Source organism: Fringilla coelebs, assembly GCF_963513975.1.
Source record: "Fringilla coelebs genome assembly, chromosome: 15".
In the NCBI taxonomy this organism is placed as follows: Eukaryota; Metazoa; Chordata; class Aves; order Passeriformes; family Fringillidae; genus Fringilla; species Fringilla coelebs.
In genome coordinates this window covers 7,835,458-7,853,699 of record NC_140041.1, presented here as the reverse complement: position 1 = coordinate 7,853,699, position 18,242 = coordinate 7,835,458, and the positions used below count along the sequence as shown (strand labels likewise).

General features: G+C 40.0%; 1 protein-coding gene across 1 annotated transcript in view; it reads right to left on the bottom strand.

Annotated features, from left to right (window-relative positions):
* ATP10B (ATPase phospholipid transporting 10B (putative)) overlaps positions 1 to 11,227 on the bottom strand; it is a gene marked incomplete at both ends in the record, with an annotated part of 45,630 nt that extends 34,403 nt beyond the window's left edge. Inside the window, 3 exons of the mRNA XM_084215579.1 lie at positions 7,288 to 7,593; positions 9,373 to 9,567; positions 11,166 to 11,227. Of these exons, the coding sequence (XP_084071705.1) occupies positions 7,288 to 7,593; positions 9,373 to 9,567; positions 11,166 to 11,227 (563 nt within the window). The remainder of the gene's footprint in view (positions 1 to 7,287; positions 7,594 to 9,372; positions 9,568 to 11,165) is intronic.
* Between the last annotated feature and the right edge of the window lie 7,015 nt (positions 11,228 to 18,242).

Sequence of the window (18,242 nt, the reverse complement as noted above, 5' to 3'; positions counted from 1 at the left end):
TATGTAAGTACCAATCCTTTCCATGCCAAACACCTTCTGAACAGGACTTCTTAATTTGTTTGTTTAAAACAGGAAAGAAAGAGTACTAGACCAGTTTAGAGGAAGCAGATGTCTTGCCATCCTAGACATTTGAATGCCATTTATAGTTTGCATATAATGTTTACTGTGGCTTCTCCATGGTAATCCTACCTCCCTGTACGTCAACTCTTGCACAATTCAGAAGTTTACAGAGCATATTTCTGATTTTGCCCACTCATAAAATGCTATAGAAGGGCCTTGTCTAGCTGGCTGCATTCCACATCAGCTGAAAGAAACCAGAATGGCCCAAATAATCCACAGAAATAATGGATTTGTAATTTTTTTTTTTCAATAGCTCCCTATGAAACCTACATTACACGTAAAGCTTCAGGGTTCTAGCCAGTCCCTAATTACAGAGGAGCCAGTGAGTCAGAAAAGCCAAATGACCTCTTTCAGATCAGAGGAAAAGCCTTCCTAGGCACAGGGACTACATTTCAGGGATTGCTAGAATCCCAAACCTGCATTCAGGGGAGCTGTCCCTCTCTCCCAATGAGTACTCAAAGAATACACATTTTCTGCTCCTGAAGAAAACTTCATCTGAACCTGGAAGATTAAAATTTTGATTATATCATAAGGTTAATAATTAAAAGTACCAAAAATAGTACAAAGCTTTTCTACAACTTTGTAGGGAATTGCCAGTGGATGAAAGGAAGAAAAGCACTTCATGATGAAACTGGTGCACCCCACGGCAGCACTGTCCTAGTTGTCTAACAAGATTTTTCAGATGAAGCAGTTTCCTTTCAGCAATCCCTGTGACTGGGAACACTGCCCATTTTCTGTTCAGTGATGAAAGTTAACAGCACAAGCTCTGGTTGCTAAATAAACAGAGGAGCTTAATAAATCCAAGATGGTCTGATGAAAAACACAAAAAGGGCAAATGTATTCAACCAATAAAACAGAAATCACCAGATGTGGGGATTTTCAATAGGTGGGAATCTGGACACTTGATTCTTACAGCATGTGGTGCCAGGGCTGTGGCACTGAAGACAAGATGTAAGATGCAAGTTCCTCAGTCCCTGCTCTCTTTTACCAGGCAATTTATCAAAAGCACATTCAAAAAGTGCTCCCTTGCTCACAGATATCATGATGATGCCCATCAGAGGATACTGCCAATGAAAAGAGGCCTTGAACACTCAAAATGATGTCTGCCAGAACTGTTATTGAACTCATCAAATCTGAACAGAAGGCCTGAGCTAAACAGATTTTATGAAGTCATTTCTGGGAAAAAAGATAATAAAAAAGTCCTGCTGCAGTTGGAGATTGTGGGGGAACTTGAATAAATTATTGACTTTGTGTCAACAGTTTGATTTCACTTTCTTGGATTCAATAAAGTTAAATTTCAAGGAAAAACTGGATCAAAATGCATGGTGAATGGAGGGAAGTAAATATTATTGTTCTGCTATACAGAAGACTAAATAAAAATATTTTTTCACATGCACTCCACAGCATATGCATCTCCTAGATTGTCTTAGAGAAAGATCTTCAGAAATCTTTGTCATCTAGAAACATTTTATCAGACAATTAGTCCAGTGAATCTTATTCCCTAAATTTACTGCAAAGTCCATCTCAGGATCCTTTGCAGTTCAAAATAAATATATTGTTTGCTGTGCACCATATCCCCCCAAATTGTCACCAGGTTATGGCATGTAGAAAAATATATCTGTGTTGTCAATAGAGAAACATACATATTAATATTTTGCTTTTTTGATAGTCATATCTTTATATGACCATGTAGCTCTTGAGGTCACGTGGTAGAAACCCTCTACTCTCTGGGCTATAAAAGTTGAGACAGGTTGAATCTTAATGCCATGAGGCCATGATTTTGCAGGTCTCTGAGCCAAAGCCAGAGATTCTTATTTATTTGGTCTTAATGTTTAGTCATTAGCTCCTGCTGCTAAGCCATTGCACCTTTTCTGTGAAGCAGCTTTAATTGTCTTGGCAGGTAATAGATCTTGGAGAAAGCTCTGATCAAGCAATACATGAAGCAGTGGTAGCTTTGGTAATGCATTTTATGGATTTTCTTCCACAGAGACTGAGGATCCTCCCTGTAGCAATACACCCTGACTGACAACGATTGCAGCTCGCTGCTCTTCCACCTTCAAGCTGAGAGCTGGTTTGCATTTAGTCAGCTCAGCTTGTCCCATCATTCTTCACAGGCAATCAGCATAACCCACACAAGGTGCTTTAATTTCTTCATGATTTTTCAAGCAGTGCCACGGTGACACAGCACACCTGAGTGTTCTGTTGGTTCAGGACATTTTCTCAGCTCCCTGCAGGGCTGAAGGATGCCTCAAGCAGAAGGCACTGTTTGTGCCTTCAGTCAAACTCACTGCTAGTTCAGGTACCCACAGCTAAACTAGGGACAAAATTTCCACAGCACATAAAGAGCAGACAAAAATGAGAGGGATTGCAGAGCAGGGGATGCCCATTGCCAGAGAACAACACTCATGTTTAACATTAGGCAGGGGGGTAGTAACTTGCAACTAATCCAAGTACATGATTTGTGGCTGTCACAGGAATTCACCTACTCAGGAGGTCTTCAGCCCCCAGCTGATGAGATGCACTGTTCAGGGAAGGTACCACTGAAGCCTTGATATTGCTATGTCCAAGAAACTGATTGCAATTTTGCCTGTGTTAGGTTTTAAGAGGGACATAGCTTTAGCCCCTTTTTTTTTTGTGTGTATAAAACGAAGCCACTAAAGCCTCCAGCAGGCTCCTAGTCTTTAAAGTTATGCTTTGTCAGAAAACAAAAATAATAAACCAGAAAGAAAAGGCTCTTTAACAAGGGAAAACTCAGTGCTGCTGACCAACACCTTAAATTAAGTGTTGGCAAGAAATCTTTCAGCTCACTGTGCCCTTGTCAGAATGGGATTTTCCTCTCATCCTGCTTTCTACTTTACAAACTTTCAGGTTCACCTTGGGTTGAATGAGTTGCATATGATATATCTGGGTCCAGAGAAAAATTGTTTTTCTTTAAACTCTGAGTTTCTACAGTGGGTCAATTCATGTTGTCAAGCATGTTCCCCTTTCTCTGCTTTTTTCAGATGCCCCACACCTCTGTTGGTCACTGCATCCCTGGCCAGTCCCAGACACCATCCCAGACATGGGGAGCACCCACAGGAGGTGCAGCCTCCCCTCTGCTCAGAAATCCAGCTGAACAGAGCAGATGAAGGAGGTTCAAACAGAAGGGCAGCCTTTGCTGCCCAGCTTCCCATCAAGTATGGATGGTCACCTGCAGGCAAGCAAATCTCCGTTGCTGTCAGACAGAAAACTGCAGCACAGAATCACAATCCTTCAATTGACTGAAAAATTTTAATTCTCTTTCCAAACAGTGGGTCCAGATTAAGCCACTTTCAGTTTTTCTGCTGTTGGCAGTTCTCTTTTCATGCACCACAGTAATGAGCACTTTGCTTTTTCCTTCTTTCTATACCTCTGCTCCAGGGCTAACCCAGAGTTAGTGCTGATGCAAAAATCTTTAAATGTTCTAAAACCTTACACTAAGCAGACAAAGAGTCAGAGTGAAGGCCAGCCTAAACTTTTGTGCCACAGGCATCAGAGGACTGAGAGAGGAGGAGGAGATTGATGCTTGTAGGAACTACCTGAAAATGACAGGGTCTGAAAGTATTATAGAGGAACTTTCTATGGAAAGAATAATCAGGCTACCTCATTTAGGATGCCTGTTGGCTTACCTGCTTCTCCAAAAGGGCCACAGGATGATTCAAGGCACATAAACAAGGTTTCTCTGAGTCACTGACTCAGATACCTGAATTTAGGTTCTTAAAATTAAGAAATATGAATAGCTTAAATAATGTTAATGTTTTTGTGGCTGCTGCTGTGCCATACTGAACTGTGCATAGCCCTTGCATTTGTATCTTTGTGACTACTAAAACACTGAGGAAAAAATAGGTTAAATCTTCCAAAAATGTGCAATTGATGCAAAAACCTGTCTGGATGCTGTGGAGTATTTACAGAGCTTGATATAAAGCTTGGGGTATATCACAGCCAAGCTATATAATAATTACATACCAATTAGTTCCTTGAACGTTATAGAACTTCAAGAAAATTGAATAAATATAATCGCTTTTGGCAACTATTGCATTGACATTCAGGTTTGTGTACCACATTCAGTGCTGGCCCCTGTTAGTAAATTAATGACAAACTGAAGAGAGTTTAGAGAAAAATAACCATGGGAGGTTTGGAGGGACTGACTGACTAGAAAGATGAAAAGAGTAATCTGTGCCAGTCTTGACTAAAATGTCCCTGGGTGTTGCATATAGGCACAGCCTTATAAAATAAGGGCCTTGTTACCCTTATAAAATCATGGCTCAGGCCTGCTGCTTTGGCTAAGTAGAAAAGGGCTGTGGGGAAGAGACTCAGCTGAATTAGGGGTAGGAAAGCAAGTTATAAAATCATTGTGTGTTCACATTGTGGTGTTTGGTGGTTGGTTGAATTATGTTTGTTATGCTTTAAAACCATGTAACTGATAATGGGCTCACTGCTTAAAAAGGCCTGGTTTTTTGCAATAAAGCAGCTCTCCTTTGCACCTGCCTGGGGACCCTGTGTCACCAAAATGAAACATGATAAAAATCACACATATTTGAAGGTTATAATTAACTGTTATGTATGGAGTCTAACTAAATGGGGTTTCATGAAATCAGGTGACTTGAGAAATTGAAATGCAATTAAAGAGGGATAATAAAGTATAGCATCATAGAAAATGCTTTGTAGTGATGAGGGTCTGCCTTGCTTGGAAAATGTTAAAGTAGACAAAGTATATTTTAAAGAACACCATGAGAAAGCAGCATTTAAACATAGGTCTGTACCATCTGCAATTCAGTTTTTTGTTCTCTCCTTTTCGTGTGTGATTTGTTCCCACAGCACAGCAGATTGTCTACAGAGTATGATTCCAAAATTTTGGGTTCCAAAAGTACAAACTCCTCAATCAAACATCTGGGTTATTGCATCTCCCCAGGACACTTTAATGCCTATTAATTGTTTCTAATTTTTTCAATTAAACATTCTTTAAATACACTACTGGAAGTGTCTTTTCTTTCATTTGACCAGCAGACTAGATTTCCCATTTAAGCTGATCTCTGTGAAAAGAAAATTAGAATAAATATGTTTACAGGCCAGCCTATTTAATTTTAATTTCCCTTGCTCTGTGTTGAAAGAAGGCAATTTACTGCATTTCCTCTGGTCTTCAAGAAAGTTTTGAAGAACATTCAGTACCTAGAAAAGTTTGGTTTGCCTTTGTATTTCTTTTGGAACAGGTGCCAGAGTCCTTATTAAAATCTGAAATAAAGACAACATACACTCCAAGATTACCTCTTAAAATCTAAGTAATATTTCATCTAGGATGGAAGATCAGTTGTTCTGTTAGAAATAACTTTTTGCTGCCACAAGATTAACAAAATTTGCAATGTCCCCAAAAGACTTTCACCTATGTTAAAACAATTACCTATTTTCATGATTCATATGGAAGAAAATTAGAAGACATCGTGCCCTTCCACGGCTTTGCAGCCAGCAAGAAGAACAAGAAATATCAGCTTCTCAAAGCACCAGAGAAGCCTGATTGAAATTATTCATAATGTAATAAGCTGTAGTGACTGATCTGATGGCAACTGTTATTACCCACGATTTTTCCAGACAGGATGAATGCTGTAGTCTGAAGCCCTTCACATTTTCCTTTCCCTTACACCACCTTTTGGCCCATAAAACTTTGGTGAGAGACAAGATCCTAGACAAGACTGATTCATAGATCAAAATCTTTTTTATGGGATGGAATAACCAATTTTAAGGCAGGCCTCTCTCGTGTTTCTGCACAACAATCTTGAATCTGGATCTGAATATGTGGTAATTCCATGGTGGATAATTTTTCCCTTATACAAAACAAGTTCTACTCTATTCCCTACTTCATGTTCCCATGGTAAAAGGCTTTCAGATTTAAACTGGCATGGTTTCTGTGTGTAAAGAGGAAATAAATAAGATCCCTCTGCAGATTTATTCATTAGCACCTACTGTCCCACTTATTCTGTCCTATATTGTTTTTAACAAGTATTAACAGATAATCCATTGCCTCATAGGCAAATGCAACACTGGAAAAGCTAGAACATTCAGCCAGATTGAAATTTCAAAGATAGACAGGAAAGGCAGTTTGCCACCCTACCCAAAGAACTACAATTATTGACATTCTTCACCACAGATGAGACCTTAAATCCTCAATATTTAGAAACTTGTAAAATGCCAGCTTTTTATTAAAAGTTGGCAAGGAGAGGAGTGCAGGTTTTTTTAAATGACAAATCATTATCTATATGTGGGCCTTAGTTTAGCCCCTAAACAAGCAAACCTCTTGTTTTCCTGTTTAACCAGCAGGACATGAAAATCTGACAAACACATGCAGGGGAAACAAACAGAAATGACAGCCCCATGTGATAAAAGCCACAGTTCTGCAAGATCTTGCTCATGAAAGCACATGTTATATAAAGCACTGCTGCTTATTTTGGGGGATGACAGGCACATTTATGGAGATGGAAAGTTTTGCACTTCTGACTCCCAGATGTGATATTTTATCAGGGAGAAGTCATTTGCTACTTTGATGAAAGAACAGTTTTGATACAATAAAACATTATTTTCAATCTTCTGAATGTCCTAAAAGCAAGAAGTCGTGAAGCACTTTGAAGAAGTGAGCACAGACACATGTGGTTAATTCATTTAGAGGTGACTAACAGAGGCATAAATTACTATCTTTCATTTCTAGACTGTGCTTTTACAGGTTCATTTTACATACTGCCTGAGAAAGAAAAAATAACTGAAAGCTAGTTAACAACATAGAGTATAAAATAAAATGTAGTTCTAAGGGCCAGGTTTTTAAGTGATTTCTTGGCATCTAAGAATGCAAACAAGTCCCATGACAGATCTTCCTTAGGTCAGTAGAATTAAACCCTCTTGAAAAATGTCTTAGAAATTCAGCTGCTGGTTGCTTTTTAAGCACCTGTTTTCAGTGCACTGCATGTCTAAAAAAAAAAAAAATCTTTCCCTGCATGAGAACAAATACCAGGTGATATATAATGCCCATAACTTTTTCCTATTTCGTCTAATGACTGATTTTCCAGCAGTTATCTGTTAATTTTTTTTTTAAACAAAAAGCTTCACCACGGATCAAAGATCTTGACCCAATGTTTTTGGTAATAAAAGCTGTACAAAGCTTACCTGCTGTAAATGTAGCATCCCATGTGATTGATTTCTTTGTCCAATTTATAACGCCTGAAGTCCTCCCAAGCATCTTTAATGGCTGTGATGGCCATTATGACACAAATGGGGATCACAGACACCTCTGGTTGGAAAGCATTCACCACTGGCACAAAATTCAGCAGCGCAATGAACACAAAATAAATATTGGCAAAGCGGTGAAACTGCTCATAGATATTTTTAGGGAGGAAAGTTAAGATGGTATATTTTGTGGTCTTAATTTCATTGGAGTCATAGTATCTGTTTGGATTTTCCTTCCCCTTCTTGCTTCCAAAGGGCAAATTGGACATGATCACACGTTGATTTTCATTTTTCTTCTTTCTTTTCCTTAGTTTTCCTCTCTTCTCCAGCTCCTCATTTTGGATTTCTGTGTCTGAAGCACCACATTGGCAGCAGGTTTCCTTGAAAAAATGTCTTTTCCATGTCATTCTAGAGAAGCAGCCTGGAGCAATTTTCCTTGACATCTTGTTTTTCTTTCAAAAAGTAGCTCCAAGTTGAGAACCGATGAAGTCAGAAGAGTTCAATAGTCCAAACGAACTCCCAAATGGTGAAGAGTTGAGATGTCTGAATCCCAGGGCTGCCTCCTCCACTGCAACCTCCACGTAGCCAGGGCCAGGGATCATCCTGACTCAGCTGCACCAGGTCCTAGATCCTGCTGGGGCAGCTGCACCTCACGTCTGCCAAAAGCATCCTGAATGTTTTGTTCTTCCTGCCAGCAGATGCCTGGAGGCCCCGTTCAGACCATTTCCCTTCTCTGCTCTATGAAGTGTCTCTGCTTTAGCACAGAGCTGTGGCAAAGCTGAGCACACACAGGATTTTCACAGGTCACTGCGGCAGTTTCAGAATCACTTTACAGCCCTGGGAGTTGCCAGGAAGCTCAAAGGTAATGGGCAGAGCTCCGTGTCCCAGATGTCAACAAAGGATTGCTACCAGCCTCAGAACAGACAGGATTTCTCTTTATTTCCTCTATCTATTGTTTGTTTTCATGACCATAAGATCGATTATTATTAACCAAACAACCAACCCCCGTTCCCCCAAGCACGTAACTCTCTGATTTTGTAGCCAGAGGCATCAGACATGGACAGAAGCAAGTGAAGTGCAATGCACCTGGATTGCCCCTCCATCTGATCCTTCTCCCCAAGCCTTCCTCTCTCACCTAGACACCCCTTCCCCTTTGATCCTTCTCCCTCTGACACATAAATATGTCAGCAGGGATGAGGGCTAATTTCCAGAAGAGCTAATGGCATGTATGTAAACCCTAGCAATTTTATTTCTCTGTGGCTTGGGCTTAAGGGCAGGTGAAAAAAGGAAAGCACACAAATATTAAACTTATTTTAAATGAAAACTCCTGTTTGCTTCAGGATGCAGTGACAAGGTAAGCAGTCTCAAGTTAGTACTTGGACAAGAAACTCTGATGAAATCAAAATGTTGCAACAAGAATTGCAGTGAAATTATTTCTTCCTTCTGAGTCAGTTCTGAGCAAACAGCTTCCCACAGGTGTTGCACCAGCTCCAAAGCCAAGCTGGCTTGTATTGATCTCTCTACTTACTAGAAGTCCTAAAACCTTTTCATCTCCTGATTATTATATGATTTTCCATCCTGCTTTTTCATCTCCTGATTATTACTATATGATTCACCTTGAATGTAGTTGATCATTAATTTCTATATTACTGGTTTTAGTGTGAGGCATCTGAAAGGCATTGTTCCAGTTTTGTGTTCCAGACTTGAGCAAGTTCCATTTATCCTCCAGATCCTTCTGCTATCAGGAGAGGAATTTGTGTGTGTTGACAAGCTGCTCTGAAAACTTGAAATGAAAACCTGTATACATCAGCACACTCTGTTTGATATGAAACAAAGCCTCAGTGATATTGAGATGATTTAAGTAAGATAAATAAGGCATTTTTAAAGGTAGAAAAAATATTTTGTAATGGTTCCTCCAAGCTTACAGTATTCTGAAGGGTCAGTGAGGGAGCTACTGCAAAATCAGATGAGCAGTTTCTATCACAACAGAAGCAAGGAAACAAATAATTGATTTAGTTTACTTACTTGTCATATACCCTGGTTTTAGTGAAGTTTATTGTCTTATCATACTGGTATTTTCTGTAGTCTTCAATAGCATCCTTAGTCATGCTGGCAAGCAGCACCACGAGCAGAGGCAGCATGGTAATCTCCCTGTGGAAGACTTCCACTTGTGGCAACCAGTTCAGAACCACCAGAAAGAAAAAGTAGAGATTACCCAGCCTGAAAAGGTATAAAATAAATTAAAAGTAGTCAGAAATCCGAACCTATCCTTTCCTTAATGAACAACCCCCACTCTGTGTCAAAGAGACATTAATAATTTCACTCCTCCACCCTCTTTTTCCTTTCTCCAGGACAAATGAATCAGTTGCTTAACCAAGATGCAAATTTTTTCTTCAGAAGAGCCCATGACATACATTTTCATACTATTATAGCTAGCTCCTGTTTTCTCACATGTTGGGAACAATATTTGTCTGTGGGATCTCCAAGGTCTTTAATGGCCCTTCACCACTTCAGTATTGAAAATGAGCAAAAATTTTAACAAAAGCCAAACAAACCTTGAAAAACTAACCAATGAGTTTCTAGAAATGTACCCATCAGGAATCCATGAAGGATTCTGCAAATGGCAGGTTGAATTAGGAATGGGCCAGTCCAGTATACAAAATGAAAATTTCAAATCTGGAGATGGATATACAACTTCCATTTCTCTTTATTGTAATGATGGTTCCCTGGAATCAAGTCCTTTTTGACTTGATTCTTTATGCTGGGTGTGGGGGGGCTTTTACATAATTTTAAACCAGCACTTGGAAAGAAACCTGACCTTGCACTTGCACATACATATTTCTACATTGGTAGACAGTCACTTTGTGACATTAAAAATATATCAAAATTGAGCTGCTGAAATCTATAAAATTTCAGAGGTGTCTCAACACATCCAATTAATTCCTTTTGTGTTCGAAAAACCAGAAGTTTATGCAACACAATACCTGAAGGATTTTTAAATAAAATTTGATTTTTTTACAAGGAGAACTGTTGCAGCATTCTATTTAAAAAGCTGGTCACAGCAGTAGTTAAGTATTGCCTTAATCCACCATTTCAGTGTCAACTGAGTGCCATTTTGTTACAAATTATCATCACCTAAGTTTTGGGACAGTTGCAACTACAAAAGCAGCCCTTCTCCATCACAGTCAAATAGCACAGTTTCACAGAGAGTTCTTGAATCTCAAGGATCATTGAATTGTCACAGTTGAGATGGCCACCATACACAGAGAGCCACCACACAATTTCAGGAAGCTCCAACCCATACAGACTAACACCAGATCACTTCAGCAGGCTTCAAGCATCTGCCCTTCTTGTTCCTCAGCCCAGCCCTTTATCCCCTCCTGTTGATGCCCTGCCCCTGTGTGCCCTCTGCTCCCTTGGGTGGTTGCTCAGTGCCCCTGGGCTCTCCAGGGCTCAGTGCTGTCAGTGCTGCTCACCTGCTGCTCACAGCTGTGCCCATGGGGATGGGCTGGGCCAGCCCCATCCCAATCACCACAAACTCTGTGCCTACATTGAAGGAGTTTTTTTACCTGTGGAACTGTCTCAAAAGATTTCGGGGCAAAAAAGTGAACCATGTGTACTCTGTGGTCTGTATCCTGTTTCTAGAATAAACTGTAGAAGTTTGTTTCCAGTCCTTCCAGTGTCTCCCATTGTCAGGCAGCACAATCCTCCAGGTGTCCAGGCAGAGTTTTGGTTGGGCTCTGACAGAAAGCAGCAGTGGTGTTGACTCTGACAGAGCCTGGGAGGCACCGAGAGCTCCCCGCCGCTGCCAGCGGTACCGAGCGGCGTCCAGGGACAAAGCCATTCTCAGCAGGGAGGGCAGGCTGAAAGACAGACCCATGACAGGTGCTGAAATCCAATTCCACTCTGGTAGAAAACTCCCTTCATGTTTTGCAAGCTGAGGTTTAACACAAAGACAATCCTCCTGCTCAGTGCAGTGCATGTTCTTCGATCTCAGAACTTCTGCGGAGAATGCAGAGAATAAAAGGCAAAACAAAATCTTCTGTATGGGAAAATCTATTTCTATTTCTGGGGACGAAAAAAAACCCCTAAAATCTATTTTCTGTGTCTTAGAACAGCAAATTGACAGAGATAAAGCCAATTTAACAGTGGTGAACATCGACTTTTCCATCATGAATCCTGTATCCTATTTTTCAAATTGTAAAGTGCCACCAAATCTATTCAGGCATTTTTCTTAAAATGTCTGACTTTCTTACAATACCTTTCCTGTTCTTTCTTACTTATAGCAGGACTGGTTCAGGTTTTGAATCTTAATAGCTCAGATAATAAAGAGCTGCAGCATCAGCTTAATCACATTTACACACAGGTAACAGTTTTCCAAAGTCTTCAAAGAAATCTGATTTGAAAGGAAAATCCTAGCCAGCACTAAAACAATGGATGTTTTATGGGCTGGAGAGATAAAGGAATTAAATTTCCCAATGCTAATCCTATTATCACTGAAAATTTGTCTCCTGTTTTGCTCACACATTCGCAGCTGCAGGTGTGAGGCTTGGGCTCCAGCCACACAGGAGTAGCTGCTGTAATGCTCAATCTGAACACAGCAAAATCTCACTCAAACAGCGCGAGTTTGAGAGCTGGAAACTGCCATACAATGACAAGGCACTAAATGTGCAAAAGCAGACCCAAAATAAAAGGTCCTGGCCTTGTGCAGCTTCGAGGTTCCACTGAACAAAACATGTGAACTGAATCCACCAAATCTGGACTGGGGGAAACACAGAGTATGTGACTTTCTTTAGAAAAAAACCCAAACCCTTAATCATGTTCAAAAATATGTGTATGTTTGAGTCTTGGAAGAAGAGAAAACTACACTGCCAATGGGCAAATGAATGAGTATTTGACTGAAATCAAAGTTATATTCAACATACACTAACTTAGAGCCACGTCCCTCCAGTGTAATCTTTAAACTGTGGTGCTGAAGGATTTTATAATGAAAAGGCAGAAATTCCATTGCTGGTGGTTAACCAAAAACACACAGGGAGTTCTCAGTGAAAACACTGCAGGGAAATGATGCAGCTTATATTTTCTAGGTGAAAGGATGGACACCTGGAAAATTCTGCCACCTTGCTCTTGTTCTGAGAAATTAACTCTCCAGCTGATTTCAGCTTCAATTAAGGTCTGAACAGTGGATGGAAAAGTGACCCAGATACATGTTGTACTACATACATCTTTAACCACATTATACAGATATATATCTCTTCATCTAAGTTGCAGGTGACAGAGTTACTCACTACCTAGCAGAGCACCTCGTTCTGTATCTGAGATACATCAAAGTAGGTTGAAATTCCTTAGAATTTATAAATGAAAAAAGCAATAATATCAGGCATATCGCTAAAAATAAAAGCAGACAAGATTAATTAAGGCAGCTTTACACAGAATAGAACCATGTCTTCCACAACTTCCCTTGGGAAACTTTTTCTAAAGCTTCACAAATCACAATTAGGCAAGCCTGCTTGACATTCAAGAGAGGGTCTCTCTGCACTCCATCTTAACAAATTTCTTACTGTACAAATGAATTAATAAAATGACTTAGTTTTATTCAGTTTGGAATTCAGCCCTCCTCCCAGTTGTCTTTGAAAGGCAGTAGTCAAACAGTGTCATATCCATGGAGAGAGGCCAATTGCTGCCATCAGGCAGCTGAGTGTGTTGCAGGAAATGTAGAGATTCCTCATAAAGCACACAGAACTAAGCAAGTGCTCTGTGGGGGGAATTACACAACTGCATGCATAATGAAAGCAGCAAGGTAATGGCTTTCTTGACCTGTGAACTTCAGTGCTGAGAGTGAAAAAGTAGCAGAAGCAAGCAAAACTTTTAATTTCAGGTCACTAAAAACCATAAAGGATACTAAATGTGCCATCAGTGTAGCAGATCACCAAACAGGAAAGAAGAAAGAACTCAAACATACATCCTTCAGTAAAATGACAATTTTCTATAATTCTGACAACTCACAAGAGCATTCCAGCTTGCTGGAAGTTTGATGTGGAATGCCATCTTCTGTATGGCAGGAAATCTACAAAACATATTGCTCTCCTTTGGCAATATATTTAATGTGTCTGTCCCAACTCTTTCTGAAAAAACATCTTAAAGTCTATTTTCTGCAATTCTAGAATATTTTACACACTTGTTTGATTTATATTTTCACAGAGATAGCATTGAAAGAACCTGTTAAGCGTGGATTTTTTCAACACACTTTTACAAAAGTAGCTGGCTTGATTTCATCTGGTTAGTGAGGCTTCAGCACCACAATCCATATCCTGAAAGAGAAACATCAAGGTGATGCAGACTTTTCCAGCACCATCTCATTTGGGATTGGCCACCCATTCCATTTCAGCATAGTGATTACAACAGGTGATTTTTTCCAGTGCTGGCACATTTGGAGCTGCTGCAGCCTTGCCTGAGCTCCCCTTTGTCAGCCACTTCTGAAATGCTGCCTTCAAAAGGAACCAGGAAGCTCCTGCTTCATTTCTGACTGGGACTTTGAGACTTTCCATGGGACAGGGTCAGAAACAGCAGGCAGGGCTGCAGAAAGTGGCATTGTGCTGTCACCCTGTCCCTGTGCAAGAGCATGAGAAATCCATGGACAAGCCATGGCTGAGCTGCAGCTCAGCGCTGCCAGACTTGGAAGGGAGGGAACAAAAAGGAGCCACCTATGTTCTTAAATTCACAAAAGCTAATTAGTAGGAGGCAGCCACTTCAGGTAAGCTGTACAGAGGAATATCCATGACAATCCCCCCTCTATTGCTACATAATCATACAGCAGAAGCTTTTAGTGTCTCATTGTTCAGTCTTCTGTAAACTTTCAGCCAATTAATGCTGTTATCATCATTCCCTAATTGAAAACCTAAAGAGTTTCAGTTTCAAGAAACTATTTACCCTCTTTCTTTCTATTCTGTTACTGATGGATGCTCTGTGGGCAGTTTTCAATAGGGCAGACACAGTTTTCCCATCTAGAACTCCCACATGGTTTTCTAGGAGCAAAGAGTGCAATCTAGCCTAGGACACACCCCCTCCCCCCTTGTGTAGATACCCCTCAAAATATCCACAGAGATATATTCATTATATAAAATTATAACAGATCATTACCTCTTTTATTCTTCCTTTTAGAAAAAGCACTCCTCCCCACAGTCCAATTTTTTGTCACTCTTCTCTGTGCTTCCAGCAGAGGTACTACAGTCTCAAGAGATGGGCAAAAATCTAAAATGTATCTAGGTATCTCAATTCCTGAACTTCTGCATTTGGAATGAACCAGACCATCAACATAGAAGTGATTAAACTACTATCTAATTACAGTAGAGGTGACTTCCCATACAGAAATATGTCAGCTAGACACTCAGTTACACTGAGATGTGAGATGATAAATGTGTAAGATGCTGTCAGTGCAGGAGGGTAGATGCAGTATTCACATTATTTCTCAAGCTGCATCAAAATGTCTGAAATATGAAGCACTAACAAAAGTGTGAAAACCTTTGCACCTCTCCCAAAAAGCTGTGGAAGAAAGGGTGTCCCAGAAAGTTTTCAAGATCTCTGGTATTTGATGGAAGAATGAAGTGAATGACATGCTGTAAATTAAAATTGTATCATTCACAATGTCATCAGGCAGCTATTGAAAAAAGAGAATTTCTTTGCAACAAAAGGAGCACTGGCACACTCTTTCTGTAGAGCCTGGAGTACCATTTGGTAACTTGTGTCATCAGCCAGTTCAGAGGAACAATGTGAGGAAACAATTTTTCTTTGCCATTTGCATGTGGATTAAAATATCCATCTTCTATTAACCAAAAGAGTGCATGTGCTATTTCTGGAAGGGACACTTTTTGACTAACAGTTTTGTAATGGTGCTCTGAAAAAGTTCCTGATTATGAAAAGCTATTGACAAGCCTCTCTCCCAAGGGGGATTTTGCATATCACTTCAGTAATGTATTCACTGCAATAAGCAGCTGTTAATTCTACCTTATAAAAACCAAGGCCACCATTCATGTTTTGAAAGCTTCTTTTATTTTATGCTTCCTGTATTTAATCAATGAATGAAACTTTCATCATTGGCAAGATTGTGCTACATTTCTGTCCTACACATCTGTGAAGTCACTGTGATTTAGCCTGCACTGTGATAAACTTTCACAGATAGCCCCTGCCTGGATTTATCACATAACATATTCAGGGCACATGAACACATTTGAAAAAAAGAGAGAAACAGGATAATTATTCATTCCTTTTCTTGGAAGAGCTGAGGGGCACACTGGGTTGGCAGAGACAAAGGGAATCACCGTGGCAAATTGTTTCCAAGCGTGGGTTCTGACATGTACGGGCAGATCTGCTTATCCCAGATGAACTACCTTATACCTACCTGTCTCAAGCCTTCTCAGGCAGGACATTGTTTATTTTAAAATTATTTATTTTATGTCATATGATAATGGAAAACTGTAGGCATTTTTATGCAACTTGTGAACTTGCTTTTTAAGAACTTAACAAGAAAGAAACCAGAGGGGAGATAGCACTGTACACCCTAGCCTGCAGCAGACACAATTTGGCATTTTATCCCCAAATGCTTTATCTTCTAGTTGTGAGTACTGCAGTTGTAGGCCAGCAAAAAGTATTCAGGAAGTACTCCCCTTTATTGGAAAAGGGATGCTGCAACAGAGCACTGACAGTGTTTTCCTTTGGCACCCTTGTGTCAACACTGAAAAATCTCTTCTCAATTCTCCATAGCTAGCCTATGTAATTAGCATTCTCCCTGTGATTGCTTCATCTCATCCAATATTAGAGAAAACTCCCCTCTTATATGACAGAAACAGGCTGCATTAGACAGCTATGCTGATGCTATTAGCAAGGAAGGACAGGTTGTGACATATAATTTACAAGCATTTTTTCAAATGCTATCTCTCTTCTGAAGCCTCTTGTATAGAAAAAAGGTATTGTTAACTGTAGGAGAAAGCTCACCAGAAAGTCAGCAATAAGAAAGCAATTTTCTCTCTTTTGAGGTTGCCTCATTTCTTCCAAATAACAGGCTCAGCTGCAGATCTCTGCATCCCAGACTTAAAAGGCTGGAGAAAGGAGTCCTGCCTCTCCTGCATATGCAAAACAATCATGCATCGTGCTGTTTATTAAAGGGATCTACGTGAAATGAAAAACAACCCTGCTCACAGGCATATGTAAAAACAAATTCAGAAGGTAGAGATACAAAACAGTCATTTTCAGACCCATCAAAGAAAGACAAGATCTTGTTTTACAAAGCTGGTTTTTGGAACTTCAGGGCAAAATTTCAGACATGGTGGAGCTCATTTTTTAAAATCAGTGAGAAAGTGCAGTGGTAGCACTTGCTTTCAGGTGTGTGCATTATCAAGAATTATAACTAAGTAAATGATTCCATGTTTTGACCTGATATTTTCACTTCTACATTACCTGTAAATCAGGAAGGTCTCAAATAACACAGGTCCCCTCTAAACCTTTATTCCATTATTCCAATATTTTTATTTCCTAATTGAAAGCAGCAGCAACTGTTCTTCTTGTGGCCCCATATGGATCATGCAGCATCCATTCAAAAGAGCCATTCTGGGGAAGGCTTGACCAGGGAGATAAACATTACCAAGTGAACTGAGTATTATAGAAATTTCAGCCACAAGCTTCTTTATCTGCTTTGCAGTTATCTGCTAGAAAGCTCTTTCTCTTTTTGGTGATACTCTATAGAAATTCTTCCTCGGTCACAGTTCAGAGACAGAATCATGTAGCTAAGACTAATGGGAAAAGGAAAGGAGACTGGGGAGAATGAAGAATGCAGTTGTATTGATTAGCAGGGTACAGACCACAGGCTAAAATGATCCTGTAGCATTTTATAGGAGAGCTTATAATACTTGCAGATTTAAAGAAAATTGCTCAAATGAAAAAAGAGCCCCAAAAAACTACTTCATTCAAAAATCTTAGTCAGGGCAGACTGTTGTCATTCAACTGGCAGGAGAAATGTATTATGGATTAACAATTACATGATGGTTTTCAGTCCAAGGTTGTATTTGTGGGGGATAAATAGAAAAGAGCTTTTCATAAATCTAATACATCAGACCACAGAGCTTCACTGTTCTATTGCTGAATTAGACTGACATGTTTTTCATGTCTTAGATGCTCTTTCCTTGGGGAATAAGCCCAAAAACCTTGCAATAATAGGTTAATTATAAGGCTGTTTCCTGAGCCCAGATTTCAGTGCTGGATGCAGAACTTTGCTGTAGCTGAGCAGTGCAAGGCATGTTCAGGCAGCTCTCCCTTCTGCAGGGCTGCAGCTGTGTTATTAAGGCTGGTTTCAAAATAGATGTGCTCTCAGCATATGCTGACATACAGGTCATGCAGACAAGGATGATTATCAAATATTATTCAAGAGGGAAGTTTCCAGCTTGCAAACAGTAACGTTGGATGCTGTGTTAACTTCATTCTGTGAATAAGGAGCTTGCTCTGGTCTCCCACATTATGTGCTCGTTGAAATAGAGAGTTAGACTAAAATTATCTGGCTTGCTGCAAGGAATATCCCTGCTGCCAGCACGCCCAAGAACTACAGTGGACTATTATTACATTTGGGCCCACTGTACTTTTCACACGTGTAGGCAGAGGCAGCTTCTGCCGCCTTTCAAAGCAGGGATTACATTTGCCCAGCTCACATTTTCAGCTGAGGAGACATTGGAAAATGACACTTGCATAGAGCCCTTACAAAGCCCAAAATGGCAGGGTGTCACTTGGAGACATCAGATGGAAACAGCAGCCAGGGCTGTGGCTGTCATGACTTTTCCTCTGGCTTTGCTTACTGCCAGACTTTGGCAGTGGATTCCTAAAAATATTTGATGTGCATATATATTTTCAAA